This window comes from Chaetomium strumarium, assembly GCF_033439665.1.
Source record: "Chaetomium strumarium strain CBS 333.67 chromosome Unknown B0T15scaffold_1, whole genome shotgun sequence".
Taxonomy (NCBI): Eukaryota; Fungi; Ascomycota; class Sordariomycetes; order Sordariales; family Chaetomiaceae; genus Chaetomium; species Chaetomium strumarium.
Genome location: NW_026944429.1, coordinates 3,620,593 through 3,645,844, shown reverse-complemented (window position 1 = coordinate 3,645,844; position 25,252 = coordinate 3,620,593). Strand labels below are relative to the sequence as shown.

The 25,252-nt window shown below is 56.3% G+C and overlaps 10 protein-coding genes across 10 annotated transcripts; 5 read left to right on the top strand and 5 right to left on the bottom strand.

Annotated features, from left to right (window-relative positions):
• The first annotated feature begins 50 nt into the window (after nucleotides 1-50).
• Nucleotides 51-2,314, top strand: B0T15DRAFT_571000 (uncharacterized protein). Its single transcript, XM_062870846.1, has 3 exons — nucleotides 51-786; nucleotides 845-1,464; nucleotides 1,521-2,314. Exons 1-3 carry the CDS (start codon nucleotides 259-261, stop codon nucleotides 1,849-1,851), a joined length of 1,479 nt encoding a protein of 492 aa, XP_062726206.1. The 5' UTR covers nucleotides 51-258; the 3' UTR covers nucleotides 1,852-2,314.
• Nucleotides 2,315-3,063: 749 nt separating this feature from the next.
• B0T15DRAFT_507103 (uncharacterized protein) lies at nucleotides 3,064-4,479 on the bottom strand (the record flags this gene model as incomplete). The annotated part of the gene is made up of 2 exons (XM_062867628.1): nucleotides 3,064-4,334; nucleotides 4,431-4,479. 2 exons carry the CDS (start codon nucleotides 4,477-4,479, stop codon nucleotides 3,064-3,066), a joined length of 1,320 nt encoding a protein of 439 aa, XP_062726205.1.
• Nucleotides 4,480-10,288: 5,809 nt separating this feature from the next.
• B0T15DRAFT_37581 (uncharacterized protein) lies at nucleotides 10,289-12,086 on the bottom strand. Its single transcript, XM_062864229.1, has 3 exons — nucleotides 11,741-12,086; nucleotides 11,355-11,679; nucleotides 10,289-11,293 (listed from the first exon to the last, which is right to left on the bottom strand). The coding sequence occupies exons 1-3, from the start codon at nucleotides 11,843-11,845 to the stop codon at nucleotides 10,377-10,379; spliced, it is 1,347 nt and encodes a 448-aa protein (XP_062726204.1). The 5' UTR covers nucleotides 11,846-12,086; the 3' UTR covers nucleotides 10,289-10,376.
• Nucleotides 12,087-12,526: 440 nt separating this feature from the next.
• On the top strand, nucleotides 12,527-13,947 carry B0T15DRAFT_37566 (uncharacterized protein). The gene has a single exon (XM_062864226.1). The coding sequence runs from the start codon at nucleotides 12,609-12,611 to the stop codon at nucleotides 13,914-13,916; it is 1,308 nt and encodes a 435-aa protein (XP_062726203.1). The 5' UTR covers nucleotides 12,527-12,608; the 3' UTR covers nucleotides 13,917-13,947.
• Nucleotides 13,948-14,539: 592 nt separating this feature from the next.
• Nucleotides 14,540-16,420, top strand: B0T15DRAFT_37568 (uncharacterized protein). The gene is made up of 4 exons (XM_062864227.1): nucleotides 14,540-14,947; nucleotides 15,023-15,301; nucleotides 15,362-15,538; nucleotides 15,627-16,420. Exons 1-4 carry the CDS (start codon nucleotides 14,793-14,795, stop codon nucleotides 16,120-16,122), a joined length of 1,107 nt encoding a protein of 368 aa, XP_062726202.1. The 5' UTR covers nucleotides 14,540-14,792; the 3' UTR covers nucleotides 16,123-16,420.
• A 1,802-nt stretch (nucleotides 16,421-18,222) lies between these two features.
• B0T15DRAFT_425869 (HSP20-like chaperone) lies at nucleotides 18,223-19,925 on the bottom strand (the record flags this gene model as incomplete). Its single annotated transcript, XM_062865640.1, has 3 exons — nucleotides 19,404-19,925; nucleotides 18,746-19,274; nucleotides 18,223-18,544 (listed from the first exon to the last, which is right to left on the bottom strand). The coding sequence occupies exons 1-3, from the start codon at nucleotides 19,507-19,509 to the stop codon at nucleotides 18,223-18,225; spliced, it is 957 nt and encodes a 318-aa protein (XP_062726201.1). The 5' UTR covers nucleotides 19,510-19,925.
• B0T15DRAFT_37379 (uncharacterized protein) lies at nucleotides 19,600-20,384 on the top strand. Its single transcript, XM_062864217.1, has 2 exons — nucleotides 19,600-20,162; nucleotides 20,246-20,384. Exons 1-2 carry the CDS (start codon nucleotides 19,968-19,970, stop codon nucleotides 20,366-20,368), a joined length of 318 nt encoding a protein of 105 aa, XP_062726200.1. The 5' UTR covers nucleotides 19,600-19,967; the 3' UTR covers nucleotides 20,369-20,384.
• B0T15DRAFT_518489 (Pyruvate/Phosphoenolpyruvate kinase-like domain-containing protein) lies at nucleotides 20,140-21,654 on the bottom strand. Its single transcript, XM_062868364.1, has 4 exons — nucleotides 21,223-21,654; nucleotides 21,063-21,155; nucleotides 20,981-21,006; nucleotides 20,140-20,928 (listed from the first exon to the last, which is right to left on the bottom strand). The coding sequence occupies exons 1-4, from the start codon at nucleotides 21,551-21,553 to the stop codon at nucleotides 20,401-20,403; spliced, it is 978 nt and encodes a 325-aa protein (XP_062726199.1). The 5' UTR covers nucleotides 21,554-21,654; the 3' UTR covers nucleotides 20,140-20,400.
• Nucleotides 21,655-22,323: 669 nt separating this feature from the next.
• On the top strand, nucleotides 22,324-23,181 carry B0T15DRAFT_37223 (uncharacterized protein). The gene is made up of 3 exons (XM_062864211.1): nucleotides 22,324-22,558; nucleotides 22,637-22,713; nucleotides 22,842-23,181. Exons 1-3 carry the CDS (start codon nucleotides 22,534-22,536, stop codon nucleotides 23,031-23,033), a joined length of 294 nt encoding a protein of 97 aa, XP_062726198.1. The 5' UTR covers nucleotides 22,324-22,533; the 3' UTR covers nucleotides 23,034-23,181.
• B0T15DRAFT_37183 (Inosine/uridine-preferring nucleoside hydrolase domain-containing protein) lies at nucleotides 23,166-25,177 on the bottom strand. Its single transcript, XM_062864207.1, has 5 exons — nucleotides 25,007-25,177; nucleotides 24,843-24,945; nucleotides 24,592-24,758; nucleotides 24,500-24,534; nucleotides 23,166-24,430 (listed from the first exon to the last, which is right to left on the bottom strand). Exons 1-5 carry the CDS (start codon nucleotides 25,044-25,046, stop codon nucleotides 23,462-23,464), a joined length of 1,314 nt encoding a protein of 437 aa, XP_062726197.1. The 5' UTR covers nucleotides 25,047-25,177; the 3' UTR covers nucleotides 23,166-23,461.
• Nucleotides 25,178-25,252: the final 75 nt, after the last annotated feature.

Here is a 25,252-nt window from a genome sequence, read left to right as displayed (position 1 = left end):
GCGATCTGAAAGCGGCTAGCGGGAAGCGGCAGTCTTGGCACGCATCTCACCGCCTTAGACCCCGCTTAAATTCTGTGCGATAAGACGTGAATTTTCTGACTTTTCCTTATCAGCCGACTGCCACTCTACCGCAGCCTTTTTCTTCTCCTCTTCTCCCGCAGAAACTTCCCACCCTCTCTCTCTCTCTTTTCATCCTCTCCCAAGAATCACTTTGCACGAACAACTTCCCGATTCCAACCTCCATCTACATCTTCCATCATGGGCAAGACAAAAGACACCAAGGCCGTCAAGGCTAAGTCTGCACCCGCAAAGGCTGCCGCGCCCGTCAAGGCCGCTGTGACCAAGGTTGAGAAGTCGGTCGCTAAGTCGGCCAAGGATGTGGCCAAGAAGGCCACTACCTCCAAGGAGAAGGCTGTCGGCAAGAAGGCCAAGAAGGTCGAGACTGAGTCGGAGAGCGAGTCCGATTCCGACTCGGAGTCTGAGGCCAGCGCTAGCAGCTCCGATGAGGCCGACGGTGGCGCCTCCCTGTCTTCCTCTGACTCGGAGTCTGATTCCGATTCCGAGTCTGAGTCGGACGTTGAGATGACCGACGCGAAACCCGAGAAGAAGGCCGTGGTGACTAATGGCAAGGCTAAGGTCAACGGTGCCGCGAAGGAGAGCTCCGATTCCTCCGATTCCTCCGACTCTGAGTCTGATTCCGATGATGAATCCGACGAGGAGGAGAAGCCTACCAAGGCTGCCAAGGAGGTGAAGGGCAAGGCCGTGAAGGTCGAGTCCGACGATGAGGTAGGCCGCCTATGTGGTTGTCGAGTCCCACGACCTTTTTGCTGACCTTAGTGTCCAGTCTGAGGACGACGATGAGGATGAGGACGACTCGAGCGAGTCCGAATCTGACGATTCCGATTCGGAGGAGGAGTCCGAGTCCGCTGAGGAAAAGCCTGCGGTCGCTGAGAAGCCCTCGAAGAAGAGGAAAGCCGAGGAGGAGCCTGAGGCGGCCTCCAACAAGAAGAGCAAGTCGGATGGCGAGGCTTCCGAGAAGAGCGCTACCCTCTGGGTTGGCAACCTCGGCTGGGCCATTGACGACAATGCCCTGTACGAAGAGTTCCAGAACAACGCGGGCATTGTCAGTGCTCGCGTCGTCACGGACAAGGAATCTGGTCGTTCGCGCGGCTTTGGCTACGTCGACTTCGAAAGCCCCGAGGCCGCTGAGAAGGCCTACAACGAGAAGAACGGCGCCTTCCTTCAGGGCCGTGACATGCGGCTCGACTTCGCGGGCAAGCCCAGCACCGATGGCGCGCCCAATGCTAAGGCCGCCGATCGTGCCCGCAAGCACGGTGATGTCATCAGCCCACCGAGCGATACTCTCTTCGTCGGCAACCTTCCCTTCAGTGCCAGCGAGGACTCCGTCTCGGCCTTCTTCAACGAGGTCGCTCAGGTCCAAAGCCTCCGGCTTCCGACCGATCAGTGAGTGTCCAATGCTCTCTTTTTGTCCTTCTGCAACCGGCTAACCAGTGAATTAGGGAATCTGGTCGGCCCAAGGGCTTCGGCTATGTGACATTCTCATCGGTTGAGGATGCTAAGCAGGCCTTCGAGTCTCTCAATGGCGCCGACATTGATGGCAGGCCTGTCCGTCTGGACTTCGCCAAACCCCGTGACAACAACGGTGGCGGCGGTGGCTTCGGCGGCGGTCGCGGTGGTGGCCGTGGCGGCTTTGGTGGCCGTGGCGGCGGCCGCGGTGGCGGACGTGGTGGCTTTGGTGATCGTGGTGGCCGTGGCGGACGTGGTGGTCGTGGCGGGTTCGGTGGGAACCGGGGTGGCGGTGGTTTCCAAGGCAAGAAGATCACTTTCTAAGAAAGTGACGAGACACAGCCGCACATGAGGGATCGCAACGAGGGCTCTGCACAGTTCCATCCGAGGGCTTGTGGGTTGTCGGCTTTTAAACTCTAACTCCCCTTAGCCGGGAGTCGTGGGCTTTGAGAGACAGCTTCTTTGCAAAGAAGCAGCGATATACCTGAGGGCTTGATCTTGACTCGGGGGCTGGTTGGCTCTTTGACAGCTCCAAGACGCATCGGCTCAGTGCGATGCTGGACCTTTCGCCTCATTGGGCGGTCGGACATTTGGTCCTGACACGTTGATAACGATGGGTTTCCCTGCACTCTGTGGGCTCGTTGGCTCGTGGGTTCCGTGGCATCTCTGGCACCGGAGCATGGAAGCTGGCCGGCTGATCACCGACCGCGCTTACACTCCATCGCCTGTGGGCTTTCTGAACGTTCTGAGGGCTTCGAGGGCTTCGAGGGCTTTTGTCTCGGCGGGCAATCAAAAAGTTTGGGTTGATTTCGGTACTAGTTGTAACGGTTGGGGGGTCGCCTTGCATCTTTTATTCTATTTTCTTCGGTTGGGGTCGCAACCGCGGCGGAGTTCGGTCTCGACAGGTACACGGGAGGTTTTACGTATGGCTGGCTCGGTCTTGCCTGGTAAGTAGCCCATACCCAAGATATCCTCTTCCTTGCAGTAGTGTCGATAGTTGTACGAGTGATAATAGTCCATCGATTTGCCATGAGGTACTTGCAGGTCCTCCAAGTTGCGTGGTTGTGACTTGTAATTTCAGCCCTTGATCACCCACAAGCTGATTCCCGACCGGCGCAGAATGGGAGTAAAGAGTGTGAACGAATGACACCGACGGCATGTATTATTATCACGGTTTGATGCCACCAATATACGATCTCAAACTGCCGCTATATCCCTAGACCAAAGAAGTAACCCATCGCCACCGCCCCCATTTCTCGCCCTGAAATCAGACCCAAATGAATGAAAACCATTGCGCAGTACGGATAGTTTGTGTGCCAGATAGATGCAGGCCACCACCAAACCCAAACCAAGAAATAGGAAATGTCGTCATCCCCAGATAGTCATGGACGACAGGCTTCGTTGCCCATCCTCTTTCCGGTCATGCACTTGTGCCCACCGTGATGGTAAGGCCAACGTCATTCATGTCCCACCGCTTCTCATGTATTATAAGAAGACTGAGGGAAAGCTTGCCGGCGCTCTCTCGCTCTCCATCTTTCAAGCAGTAACGCTCTTGCCAACACCGCCCCACTGAAACCTCCTCAGCGTCCCTGTCCCGCCCGATCGGGCCAGCTCGCTCCCGCAGCCTGCCGCAGCCGAAGAGGCATTCGCCCCACCGCCGGATCCAAACCCAGTCAACGCGGCCGTTGCGCTCTCTTGCCGGCCCACTTCCCGCCCAATGACATACCCCGCTCCAAATCCGACGACAGACACGAGCACTACCACGCCAGCGCTGACCACCCAGGTGAAGATGGTCGGGCTCATAGAGAATAGCGAGGCATCCGCGTCCGTGGCGGCTATCCCGCCTTCGGCGAGGACGGTGGCGCTGGTGCGTTTCTTTTTCGTCGCGCGTGCGGGCCTGCTCTGCGTCGTGGCCTCCCGCTTGGGCCTCCCTGCTTCACGCTCACGGCCGGGCGGTGAGGAAGGCGCGCTGGGGGAGGAGGAGTTGGATGCTGTCCTTGGTGTTGCTGCTTGCTGGGGCGGAGCCTTGGACGACCGGCCGGCTGCTGAAGGACTGGCGGTGGGCGGTGAATTGTTAGCCATGAGCTCCGATTCTGGAACTAGGCGTAGCTCCATGGGCTGAGAACTGGGCACGAGGCCGGCGCCGGCGCCGGCGCCGGCGCGGGGGGCATTGCGCCTTTCTTCATGTTTGGGCAAGCTGCGGGCGGCGGCGGCACAGGAGAGCAGGGTGGTGAGCGAGGCACGGAGTGCGGCGTCATGGTCAGCTTGGTAGGACGGGGACATAAAGTCTTGTGTCCCGCGCTGGGAGCGGCCGACGGGGCGGGAATGGGGAGCGTGGTGGTAGTGGTGAGGAGCGGAGCCGGTTGAGTGTCGGTGGGTTAGGTGGGAGGAAGGGTGTGAGAAGAAGTTCGGTTCCGGGTTGAACACAGGGGTGTTGGAAGGGCGGCCGAGGGCCGTCGCGTCCTCGTCATCGTCGCTATCTGAGGCTACGTCCATTACGGCCGCCCTCAGAGTGGTCTGTTGGTGATGGAGATTCGCCGATGGGTGTATCGCTTCGGTTGAGCTTGTCATAACCCGATCCTCTTCACTCTCCGTCTCGTCATACTCCTCCTGACTGCTAGTTGCGCCCCCTTGCGTCGCTGGGTGGCCGATGATGAAGGAGGCGGGCATGGGTTGCTGCGGTTGCAAGCGTCTCCGCCTTGAGCCATGAGGGTTGCTCCGCACCCTGAGTCCTGTCGTGACGATATCATCTCCGATGGACGATAAAGACGATGAAGACGGCTGTGACGATAACTCGACCCAGGATTCTGAAGTTGCAGATGTCAATCCTTGGTCAGGGCGGCACGCAGCGGTATCAGACGGACCGTCATGCCTCCGCTGTTGTGATGGCGGCTCTGACCGACCTGGGGAGTGTCCTGCCTGCCGCGCACGCCGAGAATCCGAGCGCACCATCGTGGTGAACAACGATACAGGAAATCCTTCAAAGAAGAGTACTCCGTATCCTTTCGTCGATATCGGCCTTCCCCTGCGGAAGACGCGAGTTCACCGGCTCTTTGCTAGTCCCGAGAGCCCCGCCTACAGAAGTGGAGATGTCAGACAAACGAGCTCGATGATGCAGACATGCAGTGGCCCAGAAGAACAGTCGTCGAGGCGGGTGAGCCGATTCAGGCGCTGCAAAGCGAGAATGGAAGGTGCAGGAGCTTGTGCTTAGGCTGCTCAGACGACGAAGTCGGCAGCCGTGGAGGCTTTTCTTGTTAGCTGTCTTTGTTCCAGCCGCAAAGGCACCTGCTGCGGTTGTCGGTGGCAGATAACCTTAACGTCAGCGATAAGCTTGCCAAGGCGCAAGAGCGGGGCCGTGGTCTGAGCGTGACCCAACCGTTGGGAAAAGTGGGACGGTCACCCTGTCGCATTTCGGATCATCATTGGCTGCCAATGAACTACGGTGAACATCCGCCTCGCTCACGAGAACGAAGAATGACACTGCCGTGACTGCGTAAAACCATCATCTACGGAGTGCTGTAGGTACCTTACCTGTACTATGGCCGGTCGCATGGTAATAGACTTGACAAGCCAGTTACCATTACTAAAGTACCCTACAAGGCTTACATACGGCACGGGTGGTATAGTATCCTGTTCCCGGCTAGGAACACCACCTAACTTAGAAACTCGGATCGTTGATTGGGAATCATAGTAAATGCGTCGTTGGGTGTTGCAGTGTGTATAACTATAGCTTCACCCTGACGTTCGCCTGTCAACCCTGCTTCTTTGTATGGTAGCGGATAAGGTGCCTGTGCAGTGGCGATGAAGGATACGTACGTCACATACACCTTGATCAGGGTCATGAGCCGTAGCGAGTTGTGATTGATTGGTACCTTACACTACCTATACCTTAGCTACCAGGGAGCCAAGCAACGATTCTACAATCAAGATCTTCTGAATAATACAAGAAGGGAATGATTAAAGAGAAACGAGAAGAAAAAAGAACAGTGTAGTTGGAAGCATAGGAAAAGGGGGATGAAGAAGAGAAGAGAGAAGACGACGAAGAAGGAGATACATATAAGGAGGAAGAAATGAGGAAGAGAACCAAGAAACAGTAGAATCAACAACAGTATTAACTGGATGCATGGATTTGTTGACCAAGGGGCTAGTCAACCTCCGAAGTCATGTACCACGGATCCCAGATGTAGTGCGAGTTTCTCATCTTAAATATTCACTCTCCTAGTATAGAAAAAATAAGGTCCTCTACCCTATTATATATTACTCTATAAAGCTAATATTCACCAAGTAGAACTATACTATTTATAATAAGGAATTACTTGGCATGGCGACTCTGAACTCCGTCCGCCCTTGGACTGCATGCACCCATTTCTTCAACGAAGCATAGATGCCATCTTCTTTTCCTATACAGCTCCCGTTCTGTTGAAGGCCGGAGTTCCTGTGCTGGCCCTCATCTAGGTAAAGGCAGATCTTGTGCCCCTGGATGAGCAACTACTTCCCCCGCGGGTAATTTCAAACAAAAAAAAAAAAAGATTCAAATTCCATGTGCGGAAGTGAGACGAGACCGAGGCCATACCTAAATGAGTTAGGAGCTTGACTGTCTTCTAATTTCAGCCCAAGTGAAGTGATACGAGATGAACGCCGTGATGGAGAAACAGTGAAGACCGGACGGGACCTTCGGCCTTATACACATCAGGACCTCAAACAGCCCGACATCTCAGCTATTGATACGCCCAACATATCCATGCCTTGAGACTAATACCCGGCTGTCATGTAACATATTGAAGGAATCCTGTCTGTCCGGTTTGTCATGTGTTCTCTCCGGCGTCTTGGGGGAGGCACAATGTAGTCGTTGTGGCTTGTTGTTAAGAATGCGTAGGTAGGTTAGATAGGTAAGCTACCTACATATATGTACCGAGTATCAACCTGGCTGACGCATTTCTCCGAGTCCGCCGTCTCGCCCACAGCGATAAGCGTCCTTTGATTTCAGCTCAAGCCAGGCAGCTGCATTGAAGATCGAAGCTGTGTTAGTGCTGAGAACTTTAGCCTTCCATCGTCCATAGAACCCGCACTTCCGAAGTCCCAGTTGCACTACGAAGCTGCTGGCGGTCCGAGGCACGACTCCTAACAATCAGGTGGCTCCACAACAAGCACGGCCTCAGATTTGGGTTATACAACGTCAAAGTTCTCTTTTGCAGCACGAGAGAAGGGGTCGGGGGCGGCTGCAGTCATCCCACACGCATGCTGGTATCAACTCCCCCAATCATCATATCGTATTAGTCACGCGCGCCAGGACGGACCAATATGCCGCTCATTCGTTGTAAACTGGCCACTGCGCGCCCTCCGTGAATCAGGATGCGAGTGATGCCCGCAGCGCGGGGGTGACGTGGCAGCGATTGCCGGGTCCGTTTAGCTTGCCGTCACGGACCGTGAGACGGGGCATTCATCAGGGGATTGGCGCGGGGGTGGCTCTCATGATCTCATCCTTATTGGCAACGGGACCGGCAACTTGCCAACCAGCCATTCCGTGTTACCATCCGATTCACGGCAGATAGTAGTCATCAGCATGAGAAAGAATCAACTCAATCCAGCGCGAGCTCAGCTCCAGCGGTCGCTATATGCTGCCCTCTATTGTCTATGTTTTCCCAAAATCACTACCCAGCCAGTGGGTGTGCAGTCCGCCCGCCACCGGGACCACCAGGCAAACCCCCGCTGTGGCACCTTGTGTCCAACTTCGACGGCAGTTGGTGCACTGGATGGTGTTGCTCTTCGTTTCAGCGGCGCGATAGGTATGTAAACTGAAGGCCTCGCCAGCATGTAGCCACCAGCGATGTCGCGGTCCACTTGGTACGACTCGTGGTGTTGACCGTCGTCGTGTTGCCGTTGGCCGTGTAAGGTATACCCCTGCTCATAAGCTTCCCTTCACATCCGTCAAGCCAGGGAGGCGGACTGTCAGTTCAGCCTGTCACTTATCGAGGGGGCATATGCTTACCAGACGTGACAGGCCTTGACGGTGATAGACACTTTGGTTGGAGGTTGTTGAGATTTATTGGGAATGGGTTGTTAGGACTGTGTTTTCCTTGGTTGCCGGTAGGTGATTACTAGTAGTAGGTGCAATGTCGATTTGAGGCTGTTGTGACAATGGAGATGAATGGGGAAATCGAGGGCCGGAGCACATGCTTTAGACCCGACGAGTTGCTCTGGGCCGTCGTGTAGAAGCAAACCCAAAACCTTGCTCCATGCTTGGGACCTGCTTCAGAGTGATGATGGAGGTCTGCTGGAAACCCAAAGTCCGATGCCAAACCCCGATGCCATTCCGAGTTCACGATGTTGATTCACTAAGTCAGTGGGTTCCGAATATGAATGCCACTTGTATTGCGAATGGCCGCAGTCGTGGTGCCCTCAAGCGCTATACCTCTCGAGTGACGTTGATGTAAGCTCGGTGAGGCTCTGGGTTCGCTTCCAGCCCACTCAGATGCCGGGCAAAAATACAATTACGGGATTGGGAATGTGTACATGTGAGTTGCGTGTTAGTGGACAGGGGCTGAGCATGACATCGGATATAATCCTTCGCCGCTGGCGACATGAGTTTCTTGGGGCTTCCTCCAAACCAACTCGACGTTCAAGTTCTTACCTTATTCTGCAAAGTTAAACAAGCAAGGTAATGTCGTCGCCTGTCAACACTTTGGGAGACAGTATGGCAAGGTTGGAAGGAGTGACCGAGTAAAGTAAGGATCCCTCCACAAGCAGGCTGCCGTCACCACAGGCATTTCACAGGCACTTAACAGGCGGGCACTGAAACCGACTAACAACACATTACACATTAAAGGTTTTCCGATGATCTTCAATTCCCGCAGATGCTTCGGATCCTGTTTCTGGAGCCTGGATGTGTCAGGCAAGGGCCACCATACCCGGGCGGTTTGTTTGTCTGGAAAGCGCAAGCCGAGAGGAGGCGGGAATGTGGGAAGGGACGGGAGCAGAGAGGACTACCCCGCGCGCGCTCTCAGTCCCGGGGCCCCTTCGAAACCCCGACAAATGCGGCTCTTCCACTCCCAAGTGCTCGGCCCGTCGTGTCCGTCTCTCTTCCAATGCTTTTCAACGGGGCTCCCGTCTGCCCACACTTTGCAACCCTCGAGTGCCGTCGTGATGCAAAGACGACGTGGGCCTACCAATGAGACAGCTTGGAAGTTATGCATATCACGACTTTGGGTTACCGGCAACTGGCGGCTGAGAACGAGAAGAGGCCATGTGGACTAGGTTGCCACCCGTGCTCGTTTGACATCAATCCAACGATCCCAACCCCGCTTGGGTTGTAAAGTGGTCCGACCCCCGGATGGCGATCTGGCGGGCGAGGTCTATATAAGGGACTGGGTTTCCGGGGCAGAGCTGTCTGAACGATCACGGCACTTCTCTGCTCCCAGTCCGTGAGCTGACTGCCCATCAAAGCCTTTCCGTGCAAGCATCAACCTCAGCAACCTACATCCATCCCTCCAACACAATGGAGAGCCCTCAGGATCCCTTCTACACGCGGAAACCGACGCCGCCCCCTCCGCCTCCGCCCAAGCCCGCATCGGAGTCGACTTCAACTTCGGGTTAGGCCGCATGACCGTCCTCGGGTGCCGCTCCCAGGGGAGTGGCAGACCCGCTATAGCCGGACATCCATACTACGGGCATGTAAGCGATGACCTAACCCACAGAACAGCAAAAGCCCGGAGAAGTCAACCGTGACAATGATAGCTGACGTTGTTCTCTGAGGAAGCTGACTCTAGTAGGGAGGAGATAGGCGGCTCAGACAAGGCGGGTGACACGGGAGAGTGGAAGCCCAAAGAGCACAACATACGTACAAGTACAGAACATTTTCGCAGCCAGAAGGCAAGGATGGAGAAGGCAGACTGTCCCTCTGTGACGCAGGATACTATCCCCCTTTAAGCCTCGCTGGGTTTGGAGGCTCGTTCCACTCGCTCATGTTCCAGTATCTCCTTTTTTTCCTTCCACGATTCAGAAACAGTGTGAGAATATACGGATTAGGTACTATCTCTGAACATTCGTCATGGCGGCTGTTATTTTACGTTTTAACGCTGGCTAGGTACCTTTTATTAGTAGGTTAAGGTAGTTAGTGGCACATGACCAGTACTGGACGGTCGTATCCGGGCGAAGGAGGAACGATTATGGGAGAATCAGGGATCATCAACAAGCTCATTCTATCTGCTTTCCCACACGATGACGGAGAACGAAACATGATACGACCTAAGGTAGTCCGCAACAGCGTACCTAGGTAGTTACCACTCTATTACAACCTTCGAATGACACTGCAACAATACTTCTTTGACCCACTTGGTGCAATATGACCGTGCCTTAGAAACCACATCGCTGACCCACCAGTCTCAAGCGCTCATGCCAAGTCTAATAATGTTCCCCCCAGTAAACTAGACTCTCACTCTTATGGATACAGAGGAAAGAGAACAGACGGTCACTGTGTCCGCAAGGGTTCATATTCTACCTACTCGTGTAGATGAAACTCCTCGAATTGTTGACGACCGATCGAACTTCCTTCGTAGTTCTGCTCCCCAACCCAAGTCTCTATTCGCTCCTCCCCAACCGCAAATCGTAAGGCACCTCATCCTCGACCTGTCACCTCATCTCGTTCCCACGCTAGGCGGCATCTCGTTCCCGTGAAGCCTGGTACTATAGTCCCAGCCCAGCTGCGCACTAAATCTACCCGCATCGCCCACTTGATGCTCCCCTTCTCACCTCTCAGTGTCCCAGTCTCTCACTTAACATCCCTCTTCCCTTTGCCCCTGGATCCACATCCTCCCTCTCTTCCTGCGAGACGCCACCCCTTTATCAAAGTTTTAAAAAGCACCCAAATCCAGCGGCACGCTGCTTCCCCGCCCAGCGCGATACTTTCTCGGCCCGCCCACGAACTCCCGCGGCTTGGGGAGGTGCTCCTCGCCGTGGAACTTCCACCGCGGGTCCTGCACCACATACCGACCGCTGGAGACAGCAGGGGAGCCGGGCGTCGGCGTCGAGCCGCGCCCTGGACTGGGTGTCTTGGAACCGCCCCCGGCGCCATTGGGCGTGAGCGTGAAATTGCTTGGATCCAGCAGTGAGCGCATGGATGCTCGGCCCGACGCGCTCGAGGCCGAGTGGAATAACGCCGATGGAGCGGGCGCTGCGGGCGCTGCGGACGGAGGAGGAGGTGGTGGTGTTGGTGGCGCTGGCGCCGCAGAAGGCGGAGGGCTCGGAGCTGCTGATCGGGGTGGCCCGCTGGGGGGAGGAGGCGGTGGAGGAGGAGGTGCTGCTGCTGGAGGTGCAGCAACACTGGACGCGGCGCGGATGGCTGCCTGGGCTGCGATACTTTGAGAAATGCTGCTCGTCGATGCGGATGGCGGCGGCGGCGGTTGCGAGCGCACCGGTGCTGGGGGCGGACGGGGGGCGGCGGAGGGTGGCGGCGGTGGCGGAGCTGGAGGAGCGGATGATGAGGGAGCGGGTGGTGCGACGGAAGGGGGTGGTGGAGCTGGAGCGCCCGGGAGAGGAGGCGGCGGTGGAGACACAGTTGAAGACGGTTTCCTAGACCCGGGAGGAGGCGGTGGCGGTTTCTTGCCGACCGGCGGGGGTGGGCCCTTTTTCGGGGGGTGTAAGCTTGGGGTGCTGGCCGTACCAGGCAAGGATGGTCTGCCGGGAACCGGCGGCGCCGCTGCCGCAGGAGGTCTCGGAGCAGATCGAGGCAATGCTTCTGAGTCTGACAGGTACGAGGCGTCTCGGTTTGCTGAGCAAGCGTCAGATAATGCACGTAAGGATAAGGATACAGGTAGGCAGTTGCTTCTTACCCCCAGTATCGACGCCACCGCCTGTCTTCCGCAGCTTCGGCATGCCTCCCGCAAACAGGCCAGCTAGTTGTGGAGGGCCATCCGCAATCGATGATGCCGGCTGCGTTCTGTTGCCCTGATCGCTGTTGCTTCTCGCTCGGTTTCCGGGTACGGGAGGGGCAAGACCTCCGGGAGTCTTCGGCAGGCTAGGGATCGGTGGTGCGCCGAGGCCCGAGGGAGCCGTGCCGCCCACGGACGACACCTTGCCTATCATCGGAGCGGACCGATCATTGGTAACGGCCTTCTTCAGCGCCTTGCCCTTGGTGATATCTGCGAGCAGTGCCCCCTGGGAGTACAAGCATGTTAGTGCGATTCTTAGTCCGGACGGGGCAGCAAACTCAACGAACTCTACCCGGCACGGCAGCTGCCGATGGCGGAGGGGGAGGGGGAGGCGGTGGTGGTCCTCCAAGCCCCGGGGGCGGCGGCGGCGGAGGCGGCGGCGGAGGAGGCATCGCGGGGAGAGCTCGGCGTTGCAATCGAGGGGTTACGAGACGGAACTTAGGTTCAGTCACCGAGCCCGGGAGATGGGCGGGCAAGATATTAGCAGCGCAGGCTGCGTGGGATATTGAAAGCTGAAGATAAGGTATATCCCTGGCGAGCGGCTGCGATGGACTTAGGTCGGTGTTCGTCTTTCGAACAAAGCAATGGCTGCCCGATTGATGATCGTTGTGATGCTCGTGCAAAGTTGCCTTGCGCCTGCGTCACCCCTTGGCAGCGCTGTGGCTTAGGCGCTGTACGTACTGCAATTGTCAAGACTCCAGTTGAGCTTACTAGAAAAGCTGGCACTGTGCTCAAAGGCCGAGAGCTGCGTAAGCTGCACAGTGTTCTTTTGTCTCAACACAGTGCCGCCGTGCATTCATGCAGCTAACTTGAATTGGAAGATGCAAGAGCGGGGCTTTTCTCAATTGAAGTGACTGCGGGTCCCATGCAGGGATCTGCACTGGCTTGCTTAGCTCACATGCTCTCTTTCAACATCGACCCGACCATCATCGATGAGAAATATTTCACACCTTCCCGTTTAGTCCGCAGTTCTCTGGCCAATTGTGCATAGCTCAAGTCTCTGGCCACATCTTGGCTTTCCTCTGCGCCTCTGCGCCTTTACGCTGGCAGCTGCACTTGGCAGGCTGGACTGGGGCTGCAAGACTGCAATTTGCGCCTTCGAAGGGAAAGGAAGCATCCACGCTTCCGAGAGAGCGACGGGATACTTTTCTAGTTATGCTACGCCGACCATACATGCCTGGCTCCGGTCTGCGGCTTTGCCGGGCCTGCGAGTTGGCTTCCGGACAGCAATGGGCTCAGCCTGCCAAGCGCCCGTTCGTGGCTCTGCATGTTAGCAGACACTCCGTCTCGCCGATCACCGCTCGCTCTATCACAACCTCGGCACCATGTCGAAAAGCGAAAAGATCACAGAGCTCGCAAAACACGGAAAACTCACCCAGTAGGTTTGGCAGGACGGGCGGATCGGCGACCTACCAACCCCCGAGTCTGGACCCGGCAGCGGTTCTTGCTGCTGTCGACCGCGTCCTGAAAGCCTTCCTGGCCCCATCTGGCATCCAATCCGAGGAGTTGACCCTGTGGGCTCTGCAGGCCCTGGCAAAGACCGATGTGAGGTCGACGCCAGACGCAGGGGAGCATCGGTCTGAAGACGCGGCTGCAGAGACTCGGAGACCGGCCTCGCAACTGTTGGGACTGGGCGGCGTGGCTCCTACAGCCGGTGATGTGGCCGGGCCCCAGAGGAGTCAATCTCCGCGTTCGCAGGACCTGATCGACAAGGTCTCAGATGCGGCATATACGATTGTTAGCCAACCGACAGTTGTCATCACTCGGCGAGTACTCGAGGAGTACGTCCGGCTCCAGGCCCGTCTCGGAAGGCCGCAGACGTTGCCGCAGATTCTCGCTCTTTACGCAAGCAAACCAACGCCTAAACTGGAATCTGGGGGCTCCATTCGATACGTCGAGCGCAATCCCAGCAAGGCAGACAGCGCGGTTCACCCTGCTGTCGCCGACATGGCCCTGGATGCGGCAATCGAGGCTAAAGACCTGGAGGCTGCCATCGGGATACTGGAAAACACCTATTCGTCCAGTGCGTTTCTGAGGTCGAAGCTCATCCAAAAAGCACTACTTCCGGGGGTCGCTGTTGCTGGTACCCCCGTGGCCCTTTACTACGCCGCTACCGAGCTAGCGCAGCTGCAGCATGCACTGGAACCCAGAATCGCGACCGGTATGGCATTCGCAGGCGCTCTCTGCTACGTGGGCTTCACAGCCTCCATCGGGCTAGTCGCCCACTTCACAGCAAACGACCAGATGAAGCGGGTTACCTGGGCATCCGGCACACCGCTGCGGCACCGGTGGCTCTACGAAGAGGAGCGGGCCGCTCTTGACAAAATCGCTTGCGCCTTCGGCTTCTCCGAGGAACACCGCTACGGCGAAGAGGAAGGGGAGGATTTCATGTGGCTCCGAGAATATATACTGAGCAGGTCCATGATTCTCGACGCGGTCGATCTCATGCCCGGCATGAACTAAATGAATCACGGCAGGGTTACTTGCTCGGCATGGCAGCGCAGGAAGCATGGCAGCTTACGAGTCACGAGAAAACGGGCTGAGGGCTTGTGTGTCTTGAGCCCAGCGGCTTGGCATAACTTTCTGCCCCGGAGGCTTTGCTGGGGAAATCTCTGGTGATCACCATTTGGCCCAGCTGCCTTACCGCCATCGCGAGTGATCGGCCGTGGGTCCTTTGGGCTTTGCTCTGCCGCACTCCAGTCTCCGCCGTGGCTGCCAAGCCCTGTGGAGCAAATATCAATCTACCTACTCCGTGCATGCCAAACCGCCGAGAAAGGGATCCCAGACCGTCTACCTCGATTGCTGTGTAAGCCTGATTTCTGCGGCCTTCCATGATTTCATCAATACACGCCGTGATGTCGTGCGGTGGAGTTCCAATCGAAACGCCTGTTACACAATCAGCCTTTGCCAACACACCCCCCCATCCAGAGCAAGGGTATCGGCATATTGAACCCCTGTCAAGCCAGGCCGTTGTCTACTTCCCGTGAGATTCATCAGCTTTCTGGGCACGGGGTTCTGCACAGCGTTGGAATTGGTGAACCAGTGAGATGCGAATGCGGGTAGAAGCAGATATCATCCGCACTTCACCTTCTCACCCGGAGCAGTTGCCCATGTCTCTTGTATATAAAGCCCCAGCCATCTCCATCGCCCCGGACCCCTGGGACCAAGAGTACTAGTACAATACGGTCTGGACACTGCCGGGGACACATATCCTGGTCTAGCTTTTTGCTCTACTTCAAGAAGACCCTTTACCGCTATTCTGAGCCAACGCCTATCTCTGTCAACTTTCCCATTCACTTGTCTTTCTTCTTCTTTTTCTCTCCTCCGCTACAGCCTGGCATGGCTGGGGGCTTCAACCCTATCGACCCGGCGCGATGTGACCACTACGCTGGTTTCGCTTCGCATCTGGACCGGAGGTCCTTCGACTTCATCTACTGGTTCCTTTTCGTGGCGGTGATATGCATGTTGTTCCTGTCCTCATGGAAATACAGCGGGTGAGTTGCTTGTTCTACTTGTGTCTCCCTTCACGATCCCGTCTATCAGCGGCATCGACCTGACTCTCTTGACAGTGACCTCGACAAGATCCAGGCCCGGGGCTGGGGGCCCGACTCTCACGGGTACAGGAAGAAAATGAAGACATGCTTGGCCGTCTGCGGTGTCTATGCCGCCATATCCGTCGTGGCCGTCGTCATGGAAGTCTATGCCCTCATGGCGTTGCAGTTCTGCGACGGCGAGGATCTCATGCCGCTCTACTGGTCCACTTGGACCATGATGCAGGTCGGCTCGGTCATTGCCATCTTCGGCATCCTGCTCGCCATCCTCAACAGCCTGCGGGGGAGGAAGAACCCGTAAGTCCTGCTCCCACAAGCGGACCTTTGCTGAACGGATTCTGACTTTGACTGCTTTAGACCCTGGGCACTGGCTCTCGGCACGCCGGTGCTAGTCGTTGCAGGCATAGGTCACGCAGTGCACGGCGCGATGCGCAAGCGCGTCCAGCGTGTGCGATCCAGAAGCCGCGGCAGGAGGAGGGCAATGTCCGCCAGCAGCTCCAGCCGTGGACTCGACACCCTGTCCATGAGCAGAGAGTATGTCCTACCCAATCTTGGCGTGGCTACACTGCCTCCCGAAAAAAGAAAAGTAGAGCTGAGAGCTAACCGAGATGACCCGCTTCAGACAAACCCTCCGCGCAGAAGACAGCGAAAAGGAAGAAGGCGAGATTTCGGCCAAGTTCCTCGGCTTCACCCGTGAAGGCGCGCCCATCATCAAGTTTGAGGACGACCCGGGCATGCTAGAGCCTGACCACGCGGTAGTCATTGGCCGGGGCGATGGACACGTCATCGTGGCCTTCAAGAAGGCCATGACCATTGTCAACAACAACGGGAGCAGCGGCAACATCGGCAGCAACAACAACAAGAACACCAACAACGGCAGTCCCACCAACCCCAGCAGGCTCGGCGGTGCTCTCTCAGCGGATGCGGCTGCTGCTGAGCCCCCGAGCCCGAACCCGAACTCGAGATCGGGTGCTGCTGCTGCTGCTGCTGCTGGTGGTGGTGGTTCTAGAACGACGCCCTCCAGACCGAGGTCACCGGTCGTGAGGATAGCGACGCCGCTCCCTACCGGGACCGAGTCGGGAGGACAGTCCCCGCGTGACAACGGATGGCTGACTTGACCTTGACCCTTGGCGTGTGCTATATGATACGAATCTCTCTCCATGATTGGCTCTACGGTACTACAGCATCTATTCCACTGGCGCTGGACACGGGGCACTGGACACGGGGCACTGGGCACTGGGCGGAAGTTTTGCCAAGTATGAAGCGGCATCATGATCTACATACCAGGGGTTGTTGGATTTGTTTTTTTTACGGTTTATTATCTTATCTCTTGGCATTGTTAGGTAGCAAGATACTACATTACATTACGAATAGGTAAGCAAGCCCGTTGTCGCAATACAATCCCCGATCACAGGCATTCTCTCTCCCTTTTCTTACCCGTAGTATGGTAGGGTAGTTACCGGCTATTTTTCGTCCATGCCTTGGCTCTGGCCTTGGGGGATATGCTGTGTTACTGTTGATAGACCGTCTGACAGGCTGCATTGGCGAGCAGCTCATACACTACTGTGCGGTATGGCGGGACGGTGAGACCTTGTTGCGTCACCTTGGTGTCGGACTCTACGTAGTACTAATCCGCCTCGCCCCTTTTCCTCAGTTTGGTTCGGGTTGGATTCGAACAAGCACAATGACACACAGACACGGATACACAGCAGCACATGGTTCCATGGCCTTGGCCTATTTGGGTGATCGGCGAAGAGCCTCCTCGCTCCTCCTCCATCCTTTGCTTTTATTACATGTTCCGTGGTACTGTACACTACATACTGTGGTATCGTACGGATACATGCACAGACTTTGACTGCCACAGAGCTAACGTAGTTACACCGTGTCCGCCTGTCTACCATATCCACTGTGGTAGGGTAGGCGGATTTATTACGTTCGGTGCAACGGACGGATCACAGCGTTGCAAGCCGCGGCGGAATGTTGGGTGCCGGACTTTGTTCTTTGTTCGGTCGGGGACTTTTGTGACAGTCAGTCAGCGGAAGGAGAAAGAAACAAGCGTTTTGCTTATTTTTTATTTTTTATTTTTATTTTTTATTTTTACAGTTCTGTCAATTTGTCGTGTTTCATGCGCGGTCTGTACAGGATATTCCGGGACCTTGATAGACTGACTGCGGCGTCGGGAGTTACATTGTAGATCTGAGAGATCTTAGGTTAGTCGGCCAAGGCTGGCCAGCGAGATCCGATTCGCCTGTGATAACTACAAGTCTTGGCTTCGCTTGGCTTCCATCTCCGGAGCGTCCGCCAGATCATACATAACGACACATAAGATGGGGACTGTGCGGCGGAGAGCAGACGGTGATCATATTTCGGATGCACTACCTAGGTAGGTAGTTTTGACCTGCTTTGGCCCACAAACGACGGCGGTGATGGGTGATGGCTTCAGATGGGAAACACGGGAACTGCATGTGATAACTATAGTAGCGGCAATTTGCGGAAATTGGCCAGTTACACATGTAGGCAGGCAACACCTGAAGGAATCCCTGGGTGTGGACTGGTGCTCACTCAAATGTCTCGAAATGCAGGATGCTTTTTCGACCGAAGGCTGATCGGGAGGCTACGGAACAGGGGGCCTGGGAAAGTGACGATGTGGTGACACAGCAGACACTGACCCAGGCAGACGGTGGCAGTCGTCCCAGAGGAAGGGACGAAGGGCTGGCGGGAAGCCGAGGGTGTCAACGAGCCAAGAACGAGCCAAGAGTGATCTCTGCCGTTTGGTCCAGACCTGAGCCAACGAGCGAGGAGGGTACCGTACGCGCCAGTAAAAAGCCGGAACGCGTCTTTTAAAGTTGCGGTGCGTTTGGATATCCCGGGCGCATTTGGCTTTTACCCAATGCCTGGAGCAATTCTGCCGGCCCGCCCCTAGTGGTCTCCTCCCATGACGACCCGACCAGCCCCTCCTTATTCAGACCCCCGGGTCTGTTCAGGTGACCCCCAAGAAGCCCCAACCGGGTTCCTTCGCTCCGTAAAGTGGCATTTTTAAGCTTCAGGTGTTGTCGTCGGGCTGCGACTTCACCTCTTCATGAGCTGCACTTCATTTGATCCTTCCGTCTCAACAACGGAATCCCCACTCTGCACCAGAGAGAGAATCAGGGAGGGAGGGAGAAGATGAGAACAGCAAGCATCGCATTTCCATCTATTCCACCTTCCTTCTTCCGCAACTACACTCTTCCGGCTCGGCCAACTTGGAGAATCTCTCCCGTTGGCCGATCATCGCTGCGAAGTACCGGCCAAGAGCTGCCGTCAGCCTTGGCTAGTGACACCTCGATCTTGGTACCCAAGATCTTGAAGGTGGACTTGGCGGGATCAATGGAGCCGTATAGGGGCACCTGCGCCTTGTACCGTTTTGGAACCGGCGTGTCTGACGTGGGAAGGTCCAGGTCCAATTCCCGTTCTCGGAACTCCACCTTGGCCTTGTCCTTGTCGATTTTCTTGAGGAAGAAGGACGCAATTACCGCCGTTGAGGTCTGGTAGAAGTCGGATCTGCGAGATGAAGGGGCACCATAAGCAAATGAACCAACCGGTTGGGCCGCAGTTGCGACGGCGGTCAGGACGACCATGTTCCGCCCCGGCCGTCTGGGTCTTTTGCAGACACACAGCCAGCCTTGGCTGGACCTTGGCCACGGAGATCCATTCGTCGGGCAGCTGCCAAGCGCACATCCGGGAGAACAAGGGCGGACTCACCTGACCGTGTCCAGTACTTCCTCACCTCCTGAGGCCGCCGAGCCCTTGCCCTGGTCCTTGCCGCTGCCCACAAACAGGTGCCGGTCCTTGGTCTTGCAGCCCTCGATCTTCATAAACTGGTCGAACTCTAGCACGCGGCGCTTGCAGCAGCTGTACCCCTTGCTCCCTTCGTGGAATATCGGGACACCAGGGTGGTGCACGCACTTCTCCCCTTCCCTGCTGGATCCTTTCTCGTAGGTCGCACCGCAACCCCTCCGCCTGCATACGCGTCCATCGGGAATCTCTATCGTATCGTCGTCATCCTCGGACTCCGGGGGCGGCGGAGGCGGGGTGGGTATGTGCTGCGGTGCCGCGACGGGCGCACGGGCCGGGGGCGGCGGGAAGTTGGCAGCGTCGAGGAGGGCTGGGTCCGCTTCCTTCTTCTCGATCTTGGGTGGCAGATCCGTGGTGCTGTGCTTCCCCTCGGTGCAAGGCTCGATGGCCATGAACTCCTCAAAGGTGAGGACGCGTGGCTTGCAACACTTCCATCCTGTGCACAGCAAGTTGTGGTTAGCTTGGCAGCTGTGGTGAAAGAGGCCGCCGGCAGCGAAAGTGGCATCGGCCAGCTGCAGCGCGACACCCTTTCAACGGCCGAGGCGGAAGAAGTCGGAGCGCGCACCTTTCTGGCCCTCGTGGAAGATTGGCGGACCAGGGTGGTAGCGGCAGACCTCTTCGGGATCTGTGTAGAGCTTGCCGCAGCCTTGGTGGACACACTTCTGTGCCATGGTGTGTGATCGAGAAGGTTGATGTCGCTGACCAGCCCCCAGTGCAGGTTTTGGAGGTGCAGCAGCCGAGTGCGGCCTTGCTGTCGGTGTAATAACTGGAGATCTTGTGAGAACCGTCTTGGTCAAATGCAGATGTCTAATAGGAGCAGAAGAAGCGGAACGGCAGATTGACCCCAAAACAAATAAACACGACCTCTGGGCTCTGTGGAAGCTCTCTCGAAGTCGATGGAAGTTTCCCAACCAGAAATTCTCCCAGCTGCCGGGCTCAGAAGGTGGGGGAGGGGCAGCTAGCAATGCTCCCGGGGGGTTGCATGCTCATCCCGAACCCAGGCTAACCCTGAGTGGACTAGCGTCTGGTCCCTTTGGCGATCTAGTCTTGCCTTTAGCCTTCGTGCTCAACTTCAGTTTGGTCTGGCTCTTGCAGACATCGTAATTGTCCTTTCTGCTCCTCTGAAATCATGCGTGTCACGGGCCGACTACTCCACTCCTGCAGGATAACGCTGTTTACCCGAGAGAATTGCGGGCTATGCAGCCAGGCAAGATCAGTGCTATCCGACGTCTGGGATAAACGGCCTTTTGCATTCAAGGAGGTCGACATCATCAAGCCGGAATCCAGGGCGTGGCGAGACCTTTATGACTTTGATGTCCCTGTTGTAAGTATCCTGCAAAATCAGAACCCGAGTACCACACTAGTACTAGGTATTTTCTGCACGTGCCGTAACTCAACTTTGACTAGATCCATATCAGCAAGACCCAGTCACCCGATGAAGACCCAAAGCTGTCTTCCAAGGCCACGAGATTGATGCACCGCTTCACCGTCGATGAAGTCATGGCGAAGATGGACTCAGTTGAGAAGTGACCAGGCTAATACTGCTACGGATTTCGTTTGCCCTAATACGAACCGCCCTTCTCCCTCTTGGATTCTCCCCGGGCAGTGGCCAGCGCGTCTGCCATCGCGTCGCCCAGGGCTGTGAAATCGGTTGCGACGCTGAGCATGTGGAATCCCTTGTCCGCATAGAACTTCGCCTGCTCGCCGGATGTGCAGTATATACCGCACTTCTTGCCAGCCCCCACGGCAGCTGCCAGGATTCGCTCGATGGCATGATGGAGCTCGGGGTCCATCTTGCCATCGAGTATAGGGTGGCCAATGTTGTTGCCGAGGTCGAAGGGCCCGATAAACACGACGTCGACAAGCGGTGCGATGTCTTCCACGGATTCCAACGCCTCCCGGGTCTCAATCTGCACCATTGTTAGGAGGCTTTCATTCGCCTGTTGCAGGTACTCCGTGGAGGTCAATCCGGGTTCGAAGTTGTGCATTGCGAACGGCGAGCCGAACCCCCTTCGTCCCTCGGGTGGAAACTTGGCCGCGGCCACTACACTCTTGACTTCCTCGACGGTCCGGATGAGTGGGATCAGGATCTGGATAGCGGTTAATAAGCTTCCCTAAGGCATGGAAACTTGTGATGATTACCCCGTGTGCCCCGGTATCCAGAGCTCCTTCTCGAGTCTCAGCATCTTCCTTGAGCCACCACAAGTTCACTTTGGCTACTTACGTTTCACCATCCACGGCTGAAGATCCGGTAGGCGAACAATCGGGGACACGCCAAGCGCAGCAATGGCAGGCACTGCCTCGTGCATTGCAGCATCTGCGGAGGGGTTCGGTTGGTTATTGACTGAGTTCCCTTTGAAGTTCTGCAGAGCTTGTCCTCTTACCATCCATATTGCCATGCTCACAGTCGACCATGACCCAATCCGCTCCCGCCCTAGCCAGGATTCTCGAGATATTCGCTCCAGGCAGCATCTGCCAGAACCCCATCGCGGGGCGTTTGGCTTCAGCAAAGACCTGCCTCAAGCGGTTCGATCTCAGCATCTTGGAGTCCATGTTGTTCATGGTGGATGATGGACGGGTGGGCTGACAGTTGTGACTATGTGGATAAGTTATCTCCAACAGCCCACCAGGATGGCACCAGACAGGCCGGTGTATTCCTCGGGCCCCGCTCCAAAGGCGGGACACTGTCCGGATCATCACGGACCGCAAACTCATCAGCAATAGAAAGCACCAGCAGCCTAGAATTGTCTTCAATTGCTTCCAGGCTGCTCAGCTCTGGAAGGAGGATTTCCGCCGACTTCAGCGTTCCAGGTGCCCCCGAGAGCCAGATGAAGTTACGAACGCCTGCTTTGCGGGGTACTCACCGTAGGTAACGGTTGATCCTGCCCTCCCCCGCAGTCTCCTCCCAAAACATCCACTTTACCTTCCGAGTCAACTGCCATGATGTCTACAGCATGTTTCCCGGTAACTCAACATAACTCAATGCAACCTGATATGGTCTCGCTCTCCCTCTCTCCTTCTCGGCGACAAGGACTACCTAGTTGTGGGTTAGATGTCAGCCCAGTCATAAATGAGAAGGGCTCAGGCTAAGTGGTGTGATGGGCCATCATGTGCTCGCCTTGCGCTCCGGCCCTCGGTGTCGACCTTAGTGGGCAATCATTGAGAAGGTATCCTGTTCAGTTGCTTGAGAGACGGCTACCTGCTCCCTCCACTGTTATGTTTCTGACAGCCATGTGACGTCGGATTTCGGCACATCTATATGATATGAGGAAACACATAGCTCATATCTTTACACATAGCAGTCACCTTGATTAGGAACCCCTAATGCCTCTTGTTAGGTACAGGTATCCTATGATCTAGTATCTCACTCCCATGTTTATTGTGTGCCACAAACGGCTTAGGGGTAATAAGCGGGTAATGTTCTGGCATAAACACAGATTACTGCATACCCCGATACCTGCAACTCACCGCCTACACGATAGACTCCTAATAAGATGCCTGCAGCATCACAAGCTTGGGAGCTTGACTGCATGGATCTCACGTATGGAGAGAACAACACACTGAACTTCCGGTCACCGGTGAGCGCGCCGCCGACAAGTAAACAACAACTGCACCCGCCTCAACCCGGGCGGCTTCTTCCATCTGTCAGCGTTCGTTAAGTAGCTCGCCAATCGCGACCGACTCAGTCCCTCACAATGTCGCTGAACAGCTATGTCGAAAGTAAGAATGCTGTCCATTGTCCCAGGCCCCATTTTCGCCCGCAATATTCCCCCATATTTCTAACGGCCCATTGTCTAGAGAAGGTGTGCATCATCACGACTGATGGCCGCAACTTAGTTGGCGTGCTCGCGGCGCACGACAACACCACCAACCTGGTACGCTACGCTTGCTGCTTTCTTGACAACTTCCTGCACCCTCGAATAAACCCTAATTCGGGTATTATTATTGGATCACTGTCCCTAACTTTTGTGGAAATCTGCCTCTTCCACCCCCCGCTCTCCAGGTCCTCAAGAACACGGTCGAGCGCGTGATCCGGAGCCCCGACGAGGGCGAACCGTCAGTCGAGGTCCCGCTGGGCCTGTACATCATCCGCGGCGAAAATGTCTGCTTGGTGGGGCTGGTCGACGAGCCGCTGGACGCGAGCATTAACTGGACCGAAGTGAGAGGCGCGCCGATTGGGACGACGAAGCACTAGACTGCTACCTCTCCCTTTACGAGGCGGGTGAATGTGAAGACGGCGGAATGAGGATTGAAAATCCCGGACCACGGTATGGGACATCAGAAGCTACCTAGTTAGGTACCTAGGCATGGACCGCATGGCCAGGTTTGCCGGAGCATTGGAGGGAGCAGGATTGGACCGCACAACTACATTTTGGGGTTGAAGGGAAACCTCGCTTTCTCATAGAGCCAGGCGTTTTGGGTTTTGCGCGGGTGTAATCCAAGGGTATGCCCTCTTCACAACCCAGCTCTCACCTCACTTCCGCATGAGATATGCTGACATTGCGAGAGACGGGCTGAGATTTGATCCCCCGACTAGCTGGTCACATCTTGTATGAGATACCCAGAATGAAACACAAAAACTCAAGTCTATGCAACCAATGGCCTGTCAATCTCTTCTACTCTCTATGCGAAAACCTGCTTCAGCAGTACATCGGCGAAGATGTCTTGACCAGGCGACTCGAGCATCCTGTTGATCCTGTTACCCTTCCGTACGCTGAGCCAACCCATTGTGTCCCCGGGAACCTCGTCAAGCGTGACGGCATCCATGGGATCCGCCGGGTGCGTCTGCACCGTGCTGTCCTTTTCACCAGGCTTCGCCCGGCGGCGTCGATCCACGACGTGCATGCCCCTGGTCCACTGCCCGCACGTCTCGATCCGGATGTCCTCAGGCTTGGCCACCGTCTTCCACGCCGGGTGGTCACGCGTCATCATGTACCAGATGCAGAGGGGATCATGCAAGGACAGGCCCGGCTCACTGCCATCGCCGAGGATCCGCTCGATGTTGTCGAAGGTGCCGTTCATGAAGGTGTCGGTCCACTGCGCCAGCGGGCTGCCGGCCTCCTTGAGGGGCTTAATCCTCCCGTTAAACAATTGCTTTGTGAGTTCGTGCGGGGTGGTGATATCCAGAGGGAACAGCGTCAGCTTCAGCTGGCGGGACAGCTTGGCCGGGTAGGGCGGCAGGAAGGATTTGCCATGGACCGTGGGCGGCATGGTCGATTCCGGGATGAGGGAGGTCAGAGCGTACACGCGGGCAGCCGCGACTGCGTCGGCCATGCAGTTGAACTCGGCGCAGGGGCTGACGTTGCCTTGCACTCCCACCGCACCTCCCATGACCACGAGTTCCTTGACGCGCAGGAAGGTTTCGGGGTCTTCCGCCGCCGCCAGGGCGACGTTGGTCAGCGGGCCGATGGCAACGATGGTAATGGTGTCCTCGGGTTCCTCCCTCAGGATCCGAAGAATCTCCTTGTGGGCCACCCTCTTGCTCGGAGTGAAGAATCTTGAATACGAAGGCGGCTCATCAGAGCTGTCCGATCCACTAGGGGCATCCTCAAACAGGCTGCGCCAGGTGTCGGCTGGGGACAGGTGAGGATGCTAAGGAATCCGATCAGGCGGTGATTTCGGGACAGGAAGGAACGGATTGGTGGGCTTTATGCAACTCACCGCATCATGGACACCATGCAGCCCATCAGCACCGTCTACCTCTGTCAGCGTCCTAACTAACCTCCGGGCGAAGGGCCTGGGAATAGACTTACGGAAGTGGTCGGCCACGAGTTGCTCGTCCTCAAGGGCATGCTCAGCGCCGACGGCCACGATGGGCTTGTAAGCGTTCAGTGCGCCATAGGTGGGCTTGCCTGCGGATGCCCGCCATGCCATCTCCTTCTCGAGCACATGGAACAACGCCACCACATTGCGGAGACACCTGCAACAAATCGCCGTCAGTCAAGCGCTAATGCATGGTGTGCCATTACAACTGAGGCCACCGCAAGCCTGTGCTGTATTGTACCTCTGCAGCGGGACATTGCCGTATGTGACCGAGATCATGGCAACCTCGAGCTCCTCGGGCGGGGCGCTGAGGGCCAGCAGCAAGGCGAGGACATCGTCAACACCTGGGACCGGGTATTAGTGGAACAAGTTGAAGTAAATAAACCCATAGAATTCGTGCCAAACCTGGGTCAGTATCAATAATGATGCGGTTCTTGGGCGACATGGTGGCTGCAAAGTGCGGGGCTCAGGAGGGGGCACAGTGTTGCGTAAACAGCAGACAGTCAGATTTAAGCCCAGTTCTCAAACCTGGGATTCATTTAGTATTTCAGTGTTGGCTTCAAGGTAAGTTTTGTGCGAAACTGGCTTTGACACTAGCACAACGGTACTGGATGAGCCTGTAAGCCGTGATAGGCTTTGGGACCCGCTGGC

Coding starts and splice junctions, on each gene's coding strand:
- B0T15DRAFT_571000 (XM_062870846.1), top strand. CDS start 259: ATGGGCAAGACAAAAGACACCAAGGCCGTCAAGGCTAAGTCTGCACCC. Junction 787..844: donor AGGTCGAGTCCGACGATGAG/GTAGGCCGCCTA, acceptor CTTAGTGTCCAG/TCTGAGGACGACGATGAGGA. Junction 1,465..1,520: donor CTCCGGCTTCCGACCGATCA/GTGAGTGTCCAA, acceptor CCAGTGAATTAG/GGAATCTGGTCGGCCCAAGG.
- B0T15DRAFT_37581 (XM_062864229.1), bottom strand. CDS start 11,845: ATGCCTCCTCCGCCGCCGCCTCCGCCGCCGCCGCCCCCGGGGCTTGGA. Junction 11,680..11,740: donor CAGCTGCCGTGCCGGGTAGA/GTTCGTTGAGTT, acceptor TTGTACTCCCAG/GGGGCACTGCTCGCAGATAT. Junction 11,294..11,354: donor CGGTGGCGTCGATACTGGGG/GTAAGAAGCAAC, acceptor ACGCTTGCTCAG/CAAACCGAGACGCCTCGTAC.
- B0T15DRAFT_37566 (XM_062864226.1), top strand. CDS start 12,609: ATGCTACGCCGACCATACATGCCTGGCTCCGGTCTGCGGCTTTGCCGG.
- B0T15DRAFT_37568 (XM_062864227.1), top strand. CDS start 14,793: ATGGCTGGGGGCTTCAACCCTATCGACCCGGCGCGATGTGACCACTAC. Junction 15,302..15,361: donor CTGCGGGGGAGGAAGAACCC/GTAAGTCCTGCT, acceptor TGACTGCTTTAG/ACCCTGGGCACTGGCTCTCG. Junction 15,539..15,626: donor ACCCTGTCCATGAGCAGAGA/GTATGTCCTACC, acceptor GACCCGCTTCAG/ACAAACCCTCCGCGCAGAAG.
- B0T15DRAFT_37379 (XM_062864217.1), top strand. CDS start 19,968: ATGCGTGTCACGGGCCGACTACTCCACTCCTGCAGGATAACGCTGTTT. Junction 20,163..20,245: donor ATGACTTTGATGTCCCTGTT/GTAAGTATCCTG, acceptor AACTTTGACTAG/ATCCATATCAGCAAGACCCA.
- B0T15DRAFT_518489 (XM_062868364.1), bottom strand. CDS start 21,553: ATGAGTTTGCGGTCCGTGATGATCCGGACAGTGTCCCGCCTTTGGAGC. Junction 21,156..21,222: donor TGAGCATGGCAATATGGATG/GTAAGAGGACAA, acceptor ACCCCTCCGCAG/ATGCTGCAATGCACGAGGCA. Junction 20,929..20,980: donor TGGATACCGGGGCACACGGG/GTAATCATCACA, acceptor ACCGCTATCCAG/ATCCTGATCCCACTCATCCG.
- B0T15DRAFT_37223 (XM_062864211.1), top strand. CDS start 22,534: ATGTCGCTGAACAGCTATGTCGAAA. Junction 22,559..22,636: donor GCTGAACAGCTATGTCGAAA/GTAAGAATGCTG, acceptor CCCATTGTCTAG/AGAAGGTGTGCATCATCACG. Junction 22,714..22,841: donor ACGACAACACCACCAACCTG/GTACGCTACGCT, acceptor CCCGCTCTCCAG/GTCCTCAAGAACACGGTCGA.
- B0T15DRAFT_37183 (XM_062864207.1), bottom strand. CDS start 25,046: ATGTCGCCCAAGAACCGCATCATTATTGATACTGACCCAG. Junction 24,946..25,006: donor CATTATTGATACTGACCCAG/GTTTGGCACGAA, acceptor ACCCGGTCCCAG/GTGTTGACGATGTCCTCGCC. Junction 24,431..24,499: donor TGCATGGTGTCCATGATGCG/GTGAGTTGCATA, acceptor CGGATTCCTTAG/CATCCTCACCTGTCCCCAGC.